General features: G+C 35.4%; 1 protein-coding gene across 1 annotated transcript in view; it reads right to left on the reverse strand.

Annotated features, from left to right (window-relative positions):
* Positions 1-21,040, reverse strand: part of ZNF236 (zinc finger protein 236) — a 70,800-nt gene that overhangs the window by 18,228 nt on the left and 31,532 nt on the right. Inside the window, exons 14-27 of the mRNA XM_010078558.1 lie at positions 20,918-21,019; positions 15,892-16,043; positions 14,632-14,738; positions 14,386-14,537; positions 14,057-14,269; positions 13,300-13,579; positions 12,735-12,838; positions 8,244-8,609; positions 6,602-6,747; positions 5,282-5,525; positions 4,651-4,830; positions 3,249-3,401; positions 1,800-1,990; positions 33-164 (exon numbers count right to left, since the gene is read on the reverse strand). Of these exons, the coding sequence (XP_010076860.1) occupies positions 33-164; positions 1,800-1,990; positions 3,249-3,401; positions 4,651-4,830; positions 5,282-5,525; positions 6,602-6,747; positions 8,244-8,609; positions 12,735-12,838; positions 13,300-13,579; positions 14,057-14,269; positions 14,386-14,537; positions 14,632-14,738; positions 15,892-16,043; positions 20,918-21,019 (2,522 nt within the window). The remainder of the gene's footprint in view (positions 1-32; positions 165-1,799; positions 1,991-3,248; positions 3,402-4,650; positions 4,831-5,281; positions 5,526-6,601; positions 6,748-8,243; positions 8,610-12,734; positions 12,839-13,299; positions 13,580-14,056; positions 14,270-14,385; positions 14,538-14,631; positions 14,739-15,891; positions 16,044-20,917; positions 21,020-21,040) is intronic.

Consider the following 21,040-nt stretch of genomic DNA (forward strand, 5'->3'; position numbering starts at 1 on the left):
CCCCCCACAATATGGAAATACATTTTATCTACCTGGTATGTTATTTCATCGGAGTTTGCAGACGCTGAATGGGGTGTATGGCTCACCAATATGACTTGCTGTGAGCCTGACCCACTTTGGCTAGCGAGACTGGAATCTGTGAGTATGGCAGGGAACTGCTGACCCTGTCAAAGAGGGAAGAAAAGAAGAAAAAATGGTAGAATAACTATATTTAAACAGCTAACTGTAGCCACGTAAATTATTTTTACACCTCAAACCTATTTTTTTTTTTTTCTTGAAAAAGCCCATTCCAGAGTCCTATCTGAACAAATACTACTCTTTTCTCTCCTTTTCTCCTTCCATTTTAAGTCTACCAATTTAAGGGTAACAACAGCTGGAAGTCTGTAAGAATAGAGATTCAGTTATGACTAATTTTTCCCAGCCTTGCATCAATTGCTGAATGTTTCGGCCTTCTCTTGTCTTTGTCTTTTCAGCTGATACTTTCTTTAACCCCTATATTCTGTCCTCCTGGATGGTCTTCCCACAATATCTTCCTTTTTTTAAAATCTCTTAATTAAACCTACTTCCAAACCACATGAAATCAATAAAGATAGACAACTCCTAATATCACACTACTTCTTCTCTTTCTACATTACTGTTAAAGACTTTTCAATTTCCCCAGGAAACGCAGCACCTGTATGTACTACCTGTCTATTTATCAAGATTCCTGCAGCATAGACCACGTTTGCATAGTGCCCAAAACAATATTTCATTTTTATTTATGTCTGCCTTAACATCAGGCACTGTTTAATAAACATCAAGACTGACAAATGTAATTGCTTAAATTATTGCAAAGTCCGAAACGAAACCACATGTTGCTTTGTTACTCTGTGATGCCAGAAATCACAAATACATCACAAAAACTATTTAAGAAAACTGCTGAGGGGAGCATATAATCATCCGCATAGACTTTGCTTCACCAGGTTTAATCATACCATATGCTAGACAAATAGTCTTTCTTTTATATACATTTAGACATTTTAATTCAAGTCAAAAAGTAAAAATCATTCTAAACCTAATTTAGCCAAGAAAGTAGGAGAAATAGCCCAAGTTTTCAGATATCAAATCTAAATTGAAAAAACAATCACACAATGAACCTAAATTTTCACTTTATAGTCTTTTAATAATATCTATTTATTGCTTTTTTTCCCCTCCCTGCTCTATATAATTCTATTTGCCACCATGTCTTTGGCTCCTGATGGCACCACAAAAATCTTACGATAAAAACTAAACTAATGCTAAAGCTAATGGGGAGATGATAGTCCATACAGCACTATTCTTATAAAATTCCTTATAATGCTACCTTTTATTGAAGGCAGTTAAATTAATTTAGATTCTGTCCTGTTGTTTGCTGTAAAAGGAACTGTCGCAATTGCTCTTCAACTCTCATGTTTACAAGGAAGAAAAGAGAAATTTACCATTTTAAACAACAAAAAGTTTAGGAATAGCAAACCATATTACTGAATAGTGATGAAGTACACAGTTTAGTTTATCCCTAAAAATGAATCTCGAACATTGTTTGAAACAGCAGGATCTGTTTAATGCAAAAAAACCTTGTATAAAATTCATCTGTATTTCTGTTTAAATAGTTTATGCTTCTAGATGCCAGTGTGCACACATTGTTGACAGAAAGAAGTTAACTGAATGCTCAAACACTACGTATTTATAAGACAAAATTATTTTTTAAGCAAAATCTCCAGTTCCAGCCCTTTAAGACAGTCACATTCGTTTATCTGTCACTTCCCAAAAGCATTTCTTACCTGTGAAGTGATATTAAGTGTAACTGCATCAAGACCACCTGACAACATTCCCTGAGTGTCAGCAAGAGTCAAGGTCACGCTACCATCTCCTCCAACTCCTGATGAAGACATTACCAAATTCTGGGCAGAAACTGAAGACTGAGATAGGGATGTTGCTGAAGGAAGGTTTGTTCCACCTGCTGTATTAAGTTCTGGAATATATGCAAAATTGTAAAAAAAAAGAAAAATAATCTGTTACACACAAACTCTTAGCTACAAAATTATTTTAATTGAACTTAATAATTTCTATTTCTCATTTGCTAGGCATTTCTATTTTGGAAGCAAATAAATGTGTTAAAGAGCTAAACATTTCAAAAACTGTCAAGAGAGTCAGATGATAAAATTAGAAAAATTACATCTGAACATAGCTTGACATCATACTGCAAAACAGTAACTTTGTAACATGGCATGTGCATTGCCAAAAAGACACCTGAAGGAGTTTCAGGTTACCCATTTCTGTAGTGTGACCACTTTCCGAATTCTCAAATGAAATACACTTGAACTCAAAGGCAGTAAAACCCAAATTTGCTAACTTTGTAACCCAACACTCCCACCTGATCCTTGCAACATAGCTGATAATCCAGAATAGCAAAAAAGGCCAGTTTGTTATTAACAGGTATTTCATAACAGTTTGATTATAACAGCTGTATAATAGTTTATTATAGCCTCTCCAACTTGTGACTAGAAGCGCCATGGTTCTCCATCTACAATAAGCCTCAAAAACCTGAGAAGATGAGACAGAAGGTATGATACAACTGTCTGTTTTTCCTGTTTCATTTACTAACTCATTACACAAGAACATGCCTTAACCTTCAAATCTTACAGGATACTCTGGAGTAGGCCTCCCCCAGTATGACATTAAAGCAGATTTGCTTTATGGATGTATATGAGCACTAAATGAAGCTATGAAGGGAGACAGACAAAAGAAAAAGGAAGACAGAGAAATTTTAAGTATGCGTAATAGTGAAGAAGAAAATTATTTACATATTAGTAATAAGTCTGTATTAGTGCAACCAATGCAACCTGCTGCATTAGCTGAAACTATAAACACCTGTACACATGCACATGTTTGTGTGAAAATCTCAAAATCTGAATACTAGAGGGAAATGTGATATAAAGGATATTTTATCATCTGCCTGCAGCAAACTAATCTGATTTCTTCATCCTCCAATTTATAGAAATAGTCTTTCAACATTCCTGTGACTGTCATCTTGTTTTCATTTTCTTCATACTATGTGGAGTAAAGATCATTTAAATTGGTCTAACAATGTAAAGCTAGTGAGAAACACAAAGCCAAGTAGTTCCTGAATTGTAATGTGGAAGATTATCCCATTTCAGATTTAGTTACCTGGTCTAATACTTATTTTTTAACAAAATATTATTTTTATTAGGAAATCACTATATGCATACCTGGAGCATTTAGTGAAGTGCCCTGAGAAAGCAGCTGGTCGTTGCTTATAGTTAATGTAGCACCTGTAGTCTGACTGTTGATGGTTTGTGCTGTCAGCCTTAAGCCACTATTCAGATCACTGCTTCCAGAATTATGCTGAATAAGATCTTGGCCTGAATAGAAATGAGTCCTATTATAACATTATTCTGCTACAGAACTTAGAACTCTAAACAAGTGATTATGAAAAAATAAAATCAGAAAATACAACCAAAATACAAAATGCATTTCTATACGCGCAGATTTTTATGCAGAGGTTTGACATGGTTTTAATATGGATGTGATTATGCATATCTAGATATTAACATGTAGAGAAATACCTGTGATTACTAATATTTGGACAAATATTGATCTTACTTATCTAGGTAAACTACAAAATCTAGCGAACTAAAGGCTAATGGTTAAAGTGATTTTTTTTTTCCATCTACTAGATGGATAATGAATTGCATTGAATATGTTCTCTTTTGTAAAAACATCACTTCACATGACGTTAATTTTGTGTAATGGTTAACAAGCTTAGAACATACAGAAACCAAAAGCAGATTCTATCAGTTGTTGGACGCCTATACTGCATTTTCCTTAGAGGACTGAACCTCCGTTAACAAGCAGAAAAACACAGGTAGGGGACTGTGACACCTTAACACGGACATTGTCGTCATGACACTCAAAAACACTAAACCTGTTACTGAAAACAAAGAGAAAGAGAAAAAGAAAAAAAAAAGGAAAAGAAAGACTTGAAAAATAAAAAGAAAGGAAAAGAAGGGGGAAAGCACTAAATATTATACTGGATCTATTAAATAAATGTTATGATACAACATACGAACTGTCTTTGGGGGAAACAATGATATTTATAGTGTATATAGGATCAGTCTCTTAGAGGCAGTAAGAAAGTCAGTCTAAATTTATTCAAAAATACCTGAAGTATTAACTACATATTACAACTGAACAGTACATCTCAAAGAATGACCAGAACATCTGTTAGAACACAGTTCCATAGGTGTTTAAGGAAAACTAGACTAATAAACTCATCCCCAATGCCTGCTCATCCCAGTACTATCCAGGAGTTGCACTACCCCAAGTGAGGCACAGCAAGGAAAAAAGAACTGGCTATACGGCCTTTGCCACTGAGATAAATATCTGTTGACTCAAGGCTATGAATAAAATAGGGAACCAATCTAACATGCATCCTCAAAGCAAATGTATTTCGTTTTCACAAACAGATTTGGGCAACATCTTTTAAAGCTGATGAATATAAAAAATATACCACAGAAAGATGTGGACAGTGAAAATATCCTCAAATGCTGCTGTATAGCTAGCTTATCAAATGGAGACCTGGTACCACTAAGGATCATTAAAAATACCAACCAGATATTGTAAGAGTGATTTCTTGAGGACTTCCTGATGAGCTTGTAGTAGTAGAACCTGAAGCATGAGCAAGAACTTGACTTAAACTGGAATTATTGATGGTCAACGTTATCTCATGTTGTCCATTTGAAGATGATACCACACCCTGTGAAGTCATGACTTGAGAAATGTCCTGTGCACCTAAATGAAGGTGGGTAGAACAAAAAAATATTCCATTAAGATCCTTTATTTATAATAATTGCTTTGAAAAGTTGTATCTATTATATTATTTTCTAATCCAGTATAAAAGATGTAGCCAAGGCAAGATGGTAGAACTTGTACTCTAAAAAATAAATTGTTTTCATATCCGGTTTATTTTGCTGCAGGTTAAGATATTCAGAACAAAGACTCCATATGTTTCTAAAGGCTCTAAATGTTTGTCAATATTTTCATTATACAGTCCACCTTCTGAAAATATTATATTCAAAAATGGTAACACAAGGTTGCAAAATTTGCTGAAGACACTCATAAAAGAACTGTATGCTTACTTTATTGAACGAGGTCGAGTGGGGGGTGGACTTTCCCACTGTGGGTAACACCATAATTAAAGCTAAGAAATTCAAAGCACAATAAAACTATTGACACTGCTTACCACTAGCATTGGTTGTTAGCACAGATTCTTGCTCAGACAGGGATCCTATTGTCATGTTAGCAGAAGATGTTACTGTGGGCTGCAAAGACAGGCCTGATATGGGCTGAATAACCACATTAGCTGGCACTGCGTTTTCTGCTGCCTGCAGGGAGGGATTCTGTGGAGCCATACTGGGATCTCCAGTTAGCTGCTGAGCAAGTAAATTACCCTGTTGTAACGTTTGCTGTAGAATACTTGGATCAATCTGAAAAGCAAGTTTTCAATCTGATCAATCTCAAGTTAACAAATATGGGTTAGGTGAATAGTCAACATAAACCCAGAATTCATATTCATTGCACACAAAGTATATATAATATTTAAGTTTCTTAATTAACCACTTTCAACTGAAATTTATTTTTTTAAGTGTCTGTACATAGCCAGTCTCCAAAGTCACTATGTAAACAGTCTATTCAGCTTTACCTGTAGATTATCCCCTCCCTTCCCTCCCTCAGCAAAATGTTTGGGAAATCATAATCACAGTTACATATCGGCATGCTGGGCACTAGGTATCCACACTGCTGGCATTCTGTACTGTCTTATTGCTGCATGTAACGCTTATCACTGTCTTCAGGTCTTTGCAAGTAAAAAGGCACAGAGCAGAAAGAAGACATATCAGAAATTATCTATTTTTTCAGCTCCTAGGGCTCTTTAAGGTCCCAGTTCACAGTCAAACAGCTGCTCTCGATAGTTAAAGACATTTTACTCTTTAGGGATGTTTGGCGACTGGGGAAAACAAAACTAAAATATAGTTTTCTTCATTTTATGCTAAAAGTTTCTTGAGTAGAAAGACTCTAAACAACCCAATGGAACTCTGAAGATGTCCCTGACCTTGCGGTTGGACCTGGCGACCTCCAGAGGTCTCCTCCAACCTCAGTGATCCTGTGCAATAATTTGGGTTTGTTTGTTTCTGTGGGGGGGGTTCTTTTCAGGGGTTGGGTGGGGAGCGTAAGATGCTTTTGAAGTGAAAAGACTAAATGCAATTAAAAGAAAAAAAAAAATCAGATTTTAAAGCAATCTGCCAAAGTCCTACAGGGCTAAAAAAAACCTGAAAAACCTCTGAAAAAGAAAGAAACCAAACCAAACCAAACCAGAAAAACACCCCACTGTGCAACTATTCTTTAAGTCTTCTAACAGGGTACAACTGATACAGCATGGTATTGCCGCAGGACTCAACTGAAAGCAAGGGAATTCTTCCAGAATTATGTATGCTCCTTAACTTCCTTCAGCCCCTAAAGTGACTCTATAACATAAACTAAAAGCAAGAAACTGCAAACAACCTACCTGTAATGTTATGTTGTTAATACTGGTGGCATCTATCCCAGAAATTTGAACATTTTGTCCAACCAGATTAGCAGCAAGTTGTAACTGTATTCCTTCAAGAGTGGCCAAGCTACCATCTGTCAAGGACACAGTTAAGTCACCTCCAGCTACCAAAGAAAACAGTTATATTATAATGTTTTTCTTTATCATTACTGACTGTCTCTTTTAGCTTGTTTATTTAATAAACTAAATCAATACAAAAGCTATACATACACATTTATTCATGCCAAGAAAAATAATCTGAAGTCGATGATTGACTGATTTAAAGCTTCATAAATTCTATGTAATTTAAGGATTATTATTGTTTAAGCACTAGCTAGCATCTTACAAAACAAGAACCACTCCAGAGCAACTTTAGAAATCTGGAGAAATTTGGTATAAATTTCCTTGGAGAGTGTGCTGCACCCTAAATACAAGCAGTACTCGCACATGATATGTACATTTGACTCCGAACGTACACATGAAAACTACCGCCACATTTTTGCACAGCACAAGCATTGTTCATTAAAGTGTCAAAGTTCACCCTGTATACTCACGTGGACGGAAATAAAGGTACATTAGATTTCGAAATCCAAAACCTTTAAAACTTAGAAAAGCTCCTGATTTCAAAAGTTGGCTAGACCATCTCTAAAAAAGGTCTTGAGAGAATATAAGAAAAAGGTCACCTTGTGCTGGACTTATCTTCTCCAAACACCTTTGGCTGATGCTTCAAAAACATCTATCTACCTTTCCCTCTCCAAAATCTGTTAGTATAATAAATCTGCTTTACAACGCACCCAAGAAATACCTGCTCTGGGCAAAACTCACATCGGTAAACTCAATTTAGGAAGGTTCCTGTCTCTTTCTAGGACATCTGAACATGCTAAAGACTCCTTATTGTGTTCACTCAAGAATCCAAGCAAACAAAGAGGCAGTGATAAATCTGTGATTAAAATCTAACTGTGCCTGTCAAATAACATTTATCAATATCTTCTGAAGGATCAACAGTTAGTTTTGGACAACAGTTAAGGTCAAATCAGATAAGCTGGAATGGCTACAGTTAAATATGAGACTGACACGTTACTGTGAATTTGTGGACATACCTCCAAATTGACAGGCATTTACTGAAAAAAGTGCCAAAGAAGCACACAAAATCAATGCCTCACTTTCAGAAGTGACACAGGCAGTCTAAGAACCACGATTTAAGGAGTAAATTCAACACTACCAGGGAATATTTCCAGACACTTGAACACACTATTCTGCTCTTAAAACCATCCCTGTCCCAACTTTGCCTGAGGTCAGCTAGCACTTCCACAAACAATTCCTGAAAGCAATTTAGAAGTTAGCAAGCATCATTCTCAAAAGGTCCTTTTCTTGCAACATTCTGCAGCATAGCACCACAGCAAAACTGAAGAGATCTTTTTAGATGAACTACATACATTTTCCCCTTCTTTCTCAAATAAATAGATTTCTGTTCATGTCACCACCCTGCATCCAATCATGAATACCGTACAACTCTTACCTGTTTGTCAGTAGTTTGGAAGCATTACTGTCTGAATTCTAATAGAAAGCAAAGTTCAGTACTTGATCTCAACACCATCACCAAAAAGTCATCCGTTTTTACCTGACACTGAAGCAGGCAGAATAGCCTGGCCCACAAGTCCTTGTTGAAGTAAATTTTGATCAAACTGACTCGTCAAAACGGAGTTATTCATGATGAAAACATTAGGGTCTGTTGAGGATGAATTAAGAAGACTGACTGGTTGTAGTCCCTCAGCTGAAGTACGGGCAACAGGTTTCCTAACTTTCTTTGTCTCTGGTTTATAATGACACTGTATGTGAGTTTTTCTGCGCCCTGAAGTCCGAAACCGTAAATCACAGTGAGGACACTTAAAGGGCTTTGCTCCTGTATGCAGACGCATGTGGACTTTTAGACTTCCTTTTGTAGAAAAAGAATTACTGCAAACATGACAACTGAAGAGCTTCTGGCCTGGAAAAGTTTCAAAGAAAGATAAGTGATAAAACCTCTAAAAATCAATAGCACTGTACCAACAATTTAAAAACATACAGATTTAAAACTAATTTGAACAGAATAAATTTGAAATAACTAGCTTTTTTCTTTAAATTTTTGTCTGCTTTTCAAACGAATTAAGGATCTCAATGAAGGGTATCTTATTTTTTTCCTCTTTCTAAAACTCAATATGCTGTTAAAACCTTCATGCAGAATCTTATTTGGTCACCCCACCTTGATGCCTCTTGTCCTCATCATCTCACCTTCCTGATTAATCAAGTTATTTAAATTATACAGCTCATAAATCCGGAGAATTAAAAGTTTCATCTCGACCTGTTCAGCATTTCGCTTCTCCTTAATTAGTCTCTCATTTCCTTTTTAATTCCAGTAACTTAATTCATAGAATCATAGACTCAATCATTAAGGTTGGAAAAGACCTCAAGGATCATCAAGTCCAACTGTCAACCCACACCACCTAACCCACTAAACCGTGTCCCTAAGCACCCCATCTACACGTTTCTTGAACACCTCCAGGGATGGTGACTCCACCACTTCCCTGGGCAGCCTGTTCCAATGCCTGATCTCTCTTTCAGTGAAGGATTTTTTTTCTAATATCTAGCCTAAAATTCTTCTGTTTCAGCCTTTATCTCAATCCTGACCAGTATTAATGGATTATAAGTAGGACATGAATAAAATTTATAAACGAGTTAATTTCCTATAACAAAATACCAACTACCTCAAAGTAATCTATCAGTACAGAAATCTGGTCTATACACATACAGTTCTCTTTCTCTGCTCTCCTTTCAGACTGCATAACATTTGACAAAAATCCTTGGTCTCAAATGGAATTTTTTATGTAGTATAAATAACAACAGTTAACTACAGAGTTCGTTTCAACCATATGTGCAATTGTACAATTCACGAAAAGCATAATGTAAACATCTGGCAGAAAACATATCACTGCAGCTGAAAACCCACTATAACTCCTGAAATTCCCAGGCCTTCCAGCACAATATTGCTTCCTAGCTAAACAAGGGAAAGAAATCAATGTATTTCGTATAGCTGCCTTACCAAAGAATAAAATCAAGACTAATGCAAACCATTAGATCAGCCCTGAAACAAAGTTGACTCAATTTCCAGATCAGAACACACCACTGTATTCTGGTGCTGTTAGCCATTTACAGTTGGTAAAGAAGTAACAAAAGCAATGTGTGCCTATGATTCCTGCTATTGAGTTCTAGTTTCCATTTACACAGAAGCTCTTGTCAAATTCCTGAATTACAAATTAATTTACTTCAGATTACAGATTTAGATTACAAAATCCTAACTTTTTGTTCAACAAAACTAAGTAAACCTCTGACAATGTTTTGTTTCAAATAATGGAGAAGAGCCTACGAATAACATGAACTAGTAAGACAATGGGAATCTGGGCTGCAAAACTGTCTACCACATTCAGAGTACCACAATGAAAACCATCTAGCAGTCTTTTCCACTAAAGAAAACAAAATACCCATTGGAGAAATAAAATTAAAGAGAGAGAGAGAGAGAGAGAGAGAGAGAGAAAGAGAGAGAAGTTAAAACAACACAGAAACAAACTGAACATCTGAAGTCCTGTTTAAACAGAACGGTAAAATATTCAACCAGATTACAACCTCACTCTTGGGCTTTCTATAGAAATACTAGAACTCTGAAAAGAAAAAAGAAGGAAGGATGCACTAGAGCATAAAACCCTGTGGACAGGGAGTTAGCGGACCCAAGGGAAACTTGGAGGAAAGATCACCACAAATTGGGATGAAAAGTCATACAGGAATGGAAAATGCAAAACTGGCATTGCTTCCAAACATAGTAAAATTAAGTGTGTTTTATTGCATCTGCAATTTCTGGTTACCCAAGTGAAACATTAACAAGAACTGCTACATATACAGGAAATTAGAGAAGCAATGAAGGCAGAATGTATGACTTCGGTATCCTACTATATGCTACGTCAGGATATAGGAATTAAGTGTTCAGCCAAAGAACCATATGTATGTTACAGGAAAACTTCCAGCCAGCCTGCTGGTCTGAAAGGTGGAGATGCAACAGAAGCTACGGTAAAACCCCAAACTAATTATTTGCATCAATGTCTATTACAGATGAAGTCCGGTAGGTTTCTATCCAAGTAACTTTCTTTTACAGGGGAAGAGCAGAGTAGTTTTTCAAACTGGACTGTTGTTAGGGGAGTTCCAGACAATCACACTGTGATTTTTTTTTTATTGTTCATTTCAATAAAGTATGGCTCAACATAAAACCAATGAACTATTAGCTGTAGGTGTTGCCCATAGATTGAAACAGCCCTCTGAGAAGGAATCCAGGCTCAAAGGCAGAAACTGCACACCAGTTAAACTTCATGGTCGTCTAATACATGCTGGTCCAATTATAAAAGAAAATGGAAATAAAAACCCCACAAGATCAAATGAGTTATAACAGGGAAAAGTTGATGTTGCTATTGTAGTGAAAATTACACTTAACAAATCTATGAGAGCTTTTTGAAGGAGACCAGATTTTCACTGACAAGACTGTACCTGGATTTCTGGAGTTTTACACTGGTTTTGTATGAAAGGACCTTAGAAAACCTGCTGTCTCAGGATGAAAGGCCAGAATCCTTTAATGAATTAAAGAAAAGTAGTTGTAAGACTGAAAACAAAAGGTAGGATTAGATGGACAATTTTGACAAGGCTGGAAGTCAGCAAGGGAGTCCTTTAAGCACCTGAATGAGGACGTAAACTGGACAAAATTGGAATACACAGATTGTGGAAGAGAAGATGCACAGGCTGGAAAATCTATTAAGGATATTAAAATACTCATTTACAAAGCTCTGTTTTATATTTTTTAAAAGTCTGTAAAATCATAAAAAGCTTGAAAAAATAAAAACAGGGAACAATTTCTCATTATTTCTCAAACAAAAGAACTAGTGGGCTTAGGAATAAAATCATCAGATGGCACACTGAAAACCAAATTTGAATCAAGGAACTTATTACTACTGAATGTACTGGAGGCTATTCATTTTTTGGATAAAACTTATGTAAAACATTCCGTTAAGGGTAGTAGGCAGAAAGATACAATCTCTAGTTCAGAGTCCCACAGCTTGCAAACTGCTTGAACCTGGAGGAAAACGATCAAATCCCTGCTTTGTTCTTTTCATTATCCTTAGCATCTGCTACTGAGACAATATACTGATCTACACAGAGATCTGGTGTAATCCACAAGAGCAGTATTTCTTACTAAACAACACTAAAAAGTACAAACACACTGAATTGGACAGGGAGCTTCCATGGGCAAAATAATTATATATTACAGCATTAAAAGCTTTCTTTTTTTTTGGGGGGGGGGGGGGGGGGGGGCATTTTTGAAAAAAAACTTATCATGCACCTTAGCAAAACTGTAGCCAATTTCAGAAATTAATTAGTTTAGGCTTGGGTTTACTACAGAAGTTCGGTGGTAGGAAGAAAACAAATATGAAAGATTTAAAGAGGGTTGTTTTTTTTTAATTTACACAAAATTGGGATTGAAAAATACTACTAATTAAAATCAGACCTCTATCAGGAAGACAAAAAAGCTACTGTAAAAATCTAAATATTACACACATTAGGTTTATATTCTACCTGCATGCTTCAAATAGCCAAATGCTCAAAATTTTTATTCTCTTATTTTTCAATCTACTTTGCAGCACAAACATTAACATTTGCAGCTTTTTTCTTTAACTTAATTTTATTAAATCCTCCAACTCCACCCTCTTGCTCAGGAAAATCATTTAGCATTGAAATGCTACAGCAGATTTGAAATTAAAATATTATAGATACGTACATAGTTCTTCCATGAGCTGAGACTATGACTGCTTTATAAACCTGCTAATATAGAAGGCTGTAATAATATGGTTTATTCAAAATGTCATAATATGATTCCTTCGATGATGCAGCAAGTACCAAATTTCACCTAGTGCTGCCACTCATAGTGCCATTTCCCAGATCAAACAGAAAGATACCATTCCTTGCAAAATCTTTAGTTAAAACAGCCTGTCAATAAAGTAACCCACTTCTAAACAAAGACATTCAAAATCGTACTGACCTGTGTGTGTTTTAACATGACAATCTAGAGTGGATTTTACAGTGAAACTCTTTCCACATTCTTCACACTTGTATGGTTTCTCTCCAGTATGGATACGAACATGCCTGGTAATTCCAAAATAATGTATATGTGAATTTCTACTTTTGTCACTTTGTAGAAATATTGATTTTGTATCTTACTAATTCTAGAATTAATTCAATAGTTATATTAACATCACATTAAGCAGAACTAGTAAAGATGATAATTTAAGCATTTATCATTTTTCAAACTGATTTTTACACGTTTTCTATGCAAGTCTTATACCAAGAAAAAAAATTTATTCTAAAACTTCAAAATAATCTTTATAATACTGCAGGAAAAGAAACCTGAAAAGGCTGGTTTAGTTATATTCAGAATATATGACACTTTGACACATCTTTTTAAACCATTCTTAAAAATAAAAATGTATGTAAATATGAGTCAAACTTTAGTTTAGGCATAAAAAAGTTATGTGAAACTGTTACTGATAAGTTTCTGGTGAACAATTTAGAAAACTGAAAATACACAAAAGTTTTCCATTCCTTACCTGACTAAATCACTGGGTTTTTTAAAGCTTTTGGGGCAATAACTACAACAGTTGGCATATTTGGGCTCTGCTTCCAGTTCTGCTTGTTTATCTTTGATCTCACTAATTCTGTCTTTCTCTGCAGCAGACTGGACAAGAACTTTTTCTGAGACAGTGGCACTTTCTCGAGGCCTGATCTTTGCCAATTCTGCTGTTTCTTCTTCTGTAAAAGTTATAACACCAGGACGAGATTTTCTGGAAGTTCTTTCAGAGTTTTCATCATCATCTTCAACACATGCAACTATTAAGAAAAAAAATACGTCTGTTTAGTTTAATCTGTCAGCTGAAATTTCAAAAATAGAAGGGCTTATTATTAAACGCACTGCCACTACTTTATGTGCTTGGACTTAAATCTCTTTCAGAGGTCCACTTACTCATGTCTGTATTTCTTTTAAATACAGCAGGATTTATAATTCTTATTTTCACAATAATTAAATATAGGTATAATTAATTTAGGACAAAAAATGTTCTACTTTAGTGACACACTAAAACACCTATGTGACATACAATACCTTGAATACACTGGACAGACTCCTGGAAAACTGATTTCTTTAAACAATTTAGATAACAGAGCAATTTCAGTGGCTGTGAACATTGGACATTATCCATGCTGGAAGGCTAATTTATAATATTATTGTTATAGCATTTATGTAATCCACTGAAACATTTTTACTTGTTACGCAGTAAGGACTGTAAGAGTAAAAATTAAATAATTTACCTTCCCCTCCTGTTTCTGTAGCTGCTGCTACAGCTGAGGAGACTGCCTGATGTTTTTTCATATGTTTTTTGCAGTGAACAGTTGTTCGAAAGCTTTCATCACAGAATGGGCACTTGTAAGGCTTCATGCTCATGTGAGTTGCCATGTGCCTGGTAAGGCTGCCATTAGTTGTGAAGGAGGTATTGCAAATGCTACAGCTGAATGCTTTAACTCCTTAAAGTAACAGAAACAAATAAGTAGCATGCCATTTGTTTAAGTTTACTTATACAGGACATTTAACAAAACCTGAATGTGAGTTAAGCTAATACACAGCTGGTATACTCTGTTACCTGTATGAGTCTTCTCATGCGACTTAAGAACTCCTGAGGACACAAAACCACGGCCACAGAGTTGGCATTTATAAGGTTTCTCACCAGTATGTGATCGTACGTGTTGTTTCAAGTGGCTGGATTTCTTAAAACCCTTGTTGCAATATTCACATCTATTAGGAGAAAATTGTTTTCATTAGTTGCACATAATTACTAGCCATAAAAGATGCAGGAAATTCTTTGAGAGGACCTAAAAGTATAACAAACCTATACGAACGTCTGCTTTGATCTTCATTATCCTCAAGAAAATGAGGCTGCTGATTATGCAATTCAAGTTCTTCTTGTGATGACTGATCTTGTATCAAACGAGTAGTCTAGAAATCAAAGCCTCAAGTAAATTTCAGTAACACAATACTGAAATAAAGTAATACAAACAGGCAAGAAAAAAATACAGCATTTTCAGTCAACACAGCTAATCAAAATGATGCTTTAGTAATTTTTTTACAAGAAATTAACAGTGTGATACAATACCTCACTCCCACAGCGAGAAGGAAAGCAGCAAAATGCGCACCTACTGAACTGGAATAAACAGACAACGTAGTGCACTTACACCTCCCTGTGTGTCTTGAGTCTCAGATTTTCTGGTGTTTGAGGGGTTAAGTTTAACAGCGGCCATTTTATACAGTAGGAGCCCCATACTGAGTAGCAAAATGCAGAGGTGCTGACAGACTTCACTACTTTTTAAACAGGTTTTTCCTCTAAGCAAACACCACCACAGAATAATCCTTGAGAATGACAGCATGTTGTAGGATTTGAAGAGAAGAAAACTCCAAAAGCTGTAGGCTGAAATTGCTCAAACTCTTCCAGATCCTAAAACCCACCTCAATTCTCTGACTGACATTTGCCCTTTGCAAACAAGCACGAAGGGACAATAATTCATGCAGGTCATCATGGTAAACACATTACTACAGATAGTCCTTATGCTAGGTACTGTTACCATCATAAGAAGTTATATTTAAAATGTATTTATAGCAATTAAGCTCTTCTACAAATTTAACCAGATAAGAACCATGAAAGAACATCATAACCTGCAATAATGCAAGCTCCATGAATGATCACTACACATTTGTAATGTTATTTTTATTGCTTGATGACATCTATAACCACAGAAATTAAAGAATTAAAACAGAATATAGTGCAATAATGTAAAGTTATTTTATAACATTAGGTCGTTTCCTTAGTTTTAGACTTAGGATCCAACCTTATAGCATTATATCCTTTTTCAAGCCTAGAGCATCAAAATGTACAACTCTCTTAGAAGCATGTAGCGAGGTCACTTGTCTTGTCCCCACCTTTTGCTCATGCTTAACAGCTGGAAAATAAAACTAGAAAAGATGGAAAATAAAACTAGAAAAGAAACCGTGAAACTTTTCTGACTTCTCAGTTTACCTAAACACCAACGAAACAGCTCAAAGAAACTCATCACTGAATATGACATAATGGATTTTCCCTTCTAGCAGTACTTACTACGTTAATAGTGTCTGTATTTGGAACCTGAAGAAGGGCTGGTGGATGGTAACTCGTTGAAAGAGCCTGAGACTCAAGTGTGCTTGAATCCTGCAGCTGCTGTACAGCTGGAAATTGAGTCTGTTGATTGTAGCTGTCATTCACTGTAAAACCTGACAGAAATTAAACAGTCACAAACCTGGAAAATACACTGAATTGGACTTTGAATAACAACAGCACTTTTCTGAAGACTACCTTCAAAAGAGATTAAGTAGTATTACCACATAGTAATACTCATTTTATACTCTTCACTGTTGAGTGGCAAAATACATAAATGCTTCTGGCATCTACGTAATATACATAATAGGGTTACTTACCATTAGCTGGAATTCTATTGGAAAATCTCCTCCACAGAAAAACACTGTTTGAAGTTTCTTCAGAGTGCCACAATTACCTTAGAGCCATTGAAATTTTGAATTTCTTGTATGTAAGCATGCATGTGTCAAACAGGTTGACCCATCTCCCTTTATCCACGTTGGTACCACGCTCCCTTAACTACACTGGAAGCCGATCACAAGGATGCAAAGCTCAGTGGGGAGGATGGCGGGTGAGTGGAGGAGATGACCCAATAGGAGAACTCCAGTTTCTGATAAAGTAACCCCATTTTCTCCTACTTTGGATCTCCTCCACATATTCCCACTCTTTAGATAACAGTAAAGTAGAGCCTCTGAAAGGCAAACTGCAAAGTAAACAATAAACATATTTTTATTCACATTTCCAGTATAAAGACCTGAAATTTTTATTTTGTTTTGTTCTTCTGAAATATCATATCTTAATCACTTCTTCTTCTAAATGAATGAATGATATGATAGTATAAATGATTCAGAGCCAGGGAAGTATAGCTCAGATTGTGGGGGTTTTTTTAAACTTATTAGAGATGCTCTTTTATCAACCCTTCTAAGCCCTAATACTTCTAATGTTAAAAAAAAAAAAAAAAAAAAAGAAAATCAATGTTCTGTAGACAAGAAATGAAACCACCAGTATCAGTAACTAAGGTAAGGGCAGCAATTTTACTATTTCTGTGCAGTTTGCCTTTAGTGGACAAAAAGGGTGAAGATTATGAAAACAGGGTAGAAACAAACCCACATCAGATGATCACAGCATAAAAGGCCAAAAAGCAATGCTTAAAGAATGTTTTGAATTACAGTATATCAAAAACTGGGATGTTTTAAGTGTAAGCAGACATTTTCCCAAAAGACAATTTTCACAGCGGAATACTGTTATCAATACAGGGAAAAAACCCTATTATATGCTATTGCTTACACATTGCTGCAACTTGTATCTTATTTTCTCCCCTAAAACTACCAAGATTGCAAGAAAAAAGATTCAACAAGCTTAACCTTCCACCTTAATTACTCTTAGTAAAACGACAAAATAAAAAAGTAGCCCAAAGAACAGCAATACAAAGCTTTACGGTGATAAGAAGGCTGCTAATTTCTATTTTTCAAATACATTTTAAGAGCACCTTTATGGAAATATGGTATTCCCACTACACTTGATGAGAACACAAAAAAACAAGCCTCAAGAAACTTAGGCAAAAGTGACACCACTTCCATGTCCTACATTAAAAAAAACAACAAATAAGTAACTATTAAATGTCAAAAAAAATAGCTATCTAAAAAACCTGAAACTTTTTTTAATTGTTAAGTTTTACTAGCTAAGAAGGAAAAAAGAAGTTACTATAACATGGCTTGTTTCACTTCACAGTGTTTTACTAAAAGCAACTACCAACATCCTGAAAAATTTCCCAGGATCATGCAACAAAATGCTCAGGAAGAAAAATTCTGAATTCAGAGGTATTTTTAGGACAAACTGAAGAAAGAAATACTACTTCTGAAAGTAGTTCTGGAATAAATACAAACCAATGCTGTAAGAAGAATATATATGATGCATCCCCATTTTGCTCAATACCTTGTATGAAGGTCAATTTCCACTAAAAATTTTAAAAAAGATCTGACAATTTTGAGCATGGAAAACGCATTTCCTACCGCTATACTATCTCTACAGAACAGCATAAAACCAAAAAACCCCACCAAAAAACAGGCGTTCAGTCTGAGAGAGAAACAAATTTCAGAACCTTTATTTTCTCCGCTTGTTTTCATCGTTACATATCGTTTCCCAGAACCTTTTCCTTAATCTTCAAAGAACAGAGAGCATCTTAAGCTCTACATAAGGGGAGTTTCTTACTACAAAGTTCTCTAAACTTGGAATTGGATTTTGTGTTATTTCAGTACAAGTAATCAGTTGCATTGATGGTTTTTTCCTGGCTTTAGGACATCACCCAACCTATTGTCTTCTACACTAACCAAACACACTGAAAAACCAAAATACTCTGGAAATCAGTTTACTCATGGAAAGATTTATCTTGCACGTGAGAATCAGAAAACAACAATACGATGGCTCATAGCAAATACAGTACTTTAGACAAAACCTTAAGTCTTTACTGACAGATCATTTGAATTCTAACATTACAAACATATCTCCATGCACATGTACATCTCTCTGGGGGTCAGTGACCAGCAATTAAACATTCTGCAGGTTTGCCTCCTAGGCAACTTTGGAACCAGCTGAATAGTATTGATTGGAATCACCGTGTAAATAGTTACTGAAAGAATCAGAATTCCAAGTCCTGAGATTGCGGATCAACAAAAAACAGCAGTCTGGTGGCAAGGATGTATTTGTATGGGGTACAGAATGACAGTATTTAACTTCTTGTAGTTCTTCAAGATCACTCTCCTATCACCACTAATCAAACTATTAACAGCCAACCATGCTTACAGGGAGACTTTAAAGGAAGAAAAGGCAACATGATCTATACGAAACCACATTTGGTGACAGATGATATACAACAACCCAAAGACATTTTCTGATAAAGATCCATTTGGTTGTTCTGACCTCACTAAAAGCTCTTTAGATGAAGATGCCTGAATAGGTAAACTGCAAAGAACACTGAAGTCCTTTTTCTCAGTTTTCAAATCTAGTTCAAATGAATAATAGACTATGATAGAGCAGCACCCTCATGAGATCTATACTTCTTTACAAGTCTGAACTTGTAGAAGAAAATCTACCTGAACAAACCAGAAATTCTGTAAAAGTATTACAAACAAACCTAAAAGAATAAGCAAAGTTCTGACAGGTCCATGTAGACCTAGAAATCACCCTCATCTGTCTGAAATTAAGATTTTCTTTTTTTCTTTAAAAAAAAAAGGAAAAAAAAATCAAAACACCTACCAAAGATTTTTTTAAACTCTGATGTTGTTTTATTAGTGAACACTGAGCCAAAATATTTGAACAAGAATACAGCCTATAAATACCAAAGATAAATAAGACAGTTTTTTAAGCCAAGAATTTTCTGCCTGGCTGACAGGAAAAAGAAATTAGGAGCATGAAGCACAGATGCAGACATAGGGAGAGGGTCGACCAATTTAACGCATGCATCCGCGCAAATGCTTACCTACCTGAAATTCAAAAATTTTGAAGGGCTCCAGGATCTTCAAGGAAACTTCAAAGAGTTGTGAATCTGTGGATGAGATTCCAAGTAGAATAGGAGATATCTTACACAAATGAAACTAAAAAAAACACACCGCAAATGTTCTGATTCTCTGAACCAATTTTATAATGTACCGATGATCAACCTAGATTTCTGATGATAAAAGAATTGTTTTGCAAGATCTAGAAGAGCATCCCCGCTCCCCAAGAAATCATTCAGTATTCAATATTTATTCAATTGAGAATATACACACATACAGAAACTGAAGTCTAAATAAGGTAACAAATCAAGGTTTACATATTGCATTTTCAAATTCAAAGGAGCTGTAAAATTTTAAAAAAAACCACCACCACTCTTGAGAGCAATACAGAGTGAAAGCTTGCACTTGTTTTCTCTAGTCTCTTTTCATTCATTTGGAACACTGTAAAAAGTAACCAATGAAAATAATCCATAGGGTTTTAGCAGGACCTGTTCAATAAAGGCAGAGACCTTAAATTTTTTTCTCAGTTCCATACAAAGCAGCACAACATAGAGAATTAAAATCTGCAACAAATTATACTATTTCTTCACAGTGACATGCAACTTAGCACAGTCAATTACATTTTTACAGTATGTGCTACACAACTAAACAGGGAAAGAAATTAAGAACAGAGAAGTTTAATCATATGGATTACCAATTACTGGTTACCAGTTATATAAATATGAAGTTATTTGCTGGAGTCAGAAACAAGGAGGAAGAGATCAACTGGTCATCCAGTGAGGTATACTTCCCAACCAAAACAAACAAACATCCCTTGAATATATTCTTTCCTGCCCACCCCCAAAAAACCCAAACCAAAACTAGTAGCTTTCACATTAAACAAGAACTCAAGAAATCCAGCAGTGAAAAGCAAAGGGACACAGTCATTTCTCCATTTGCTGCAGGCAACGTAAATAAACCTTACACATATTTCCAAGTATTTCGTAGGTAAAATAATTTTTAAAAAGTTTCCAAATGTTTACAATTTTTAAATTTGTCACTTATGTAGTTTTATAAAATACAAAGGAAACTGCTGTAGTTAGGTGAAAGTATGATTTTTACATTATATTTTGCCATGTCTTTTTCCATAATGCTTCCCAACGGCTACTCAGTCAAATCTTAGTCTGCATTCCGGATCATCTCAGGTTATGAGCACGTATATTTAGGGAGAAAGTTGTATAAATTGCCTACTGCCACAGCAATTTCAAACACAATCAAGGAAAGAATATGAGATGCATGACTATAAACCCCATACTGTAATGGCTACACATTGGCACATAAGAGCAAAATCTATTAAGTATTCAAAACATTCTACCAAGTATAGTCTAAAAATAGTAATTTAAGAAAAAGTTTTTTGCAAGTTCTCTGCATTGCAGTTTCTTTGACTGTGGATGCCCACTTCTGAAATGTCTTATGATAGCCATGCTGTAAAGCCAGATTTATAAAAATCACTTTAAAAACATTTATTTCTTACTAACCTTGTGATAAGCCCTGCTGATCAAATGGCTGCTGTGTTATAGCTTGTTGTTCAAATTGAGTGATGTTTTCCTGTAAAGTATGCTGGGATGTCACAAATCTATCTGAAATGGGTAAAGGAAGTT

The sequence above is a fragment of the Pterocles gutturalis genome, unplaced genomic scaffold (assembly GCF_000699245.1).
Source record: "Pterocles gutturalis isolate BGI_N339 unplaced genomic scaffold, ASM69924v1 scaffold5783, whole genome shotgun sequence".
NCBI classification, from domain to species: domain Eukaryota; kingdom Metazoa; phylum Chordata; class Aves; order Pterocliformes; family Pteroclidae; genus Pterocles; species Pterocles gutturalis.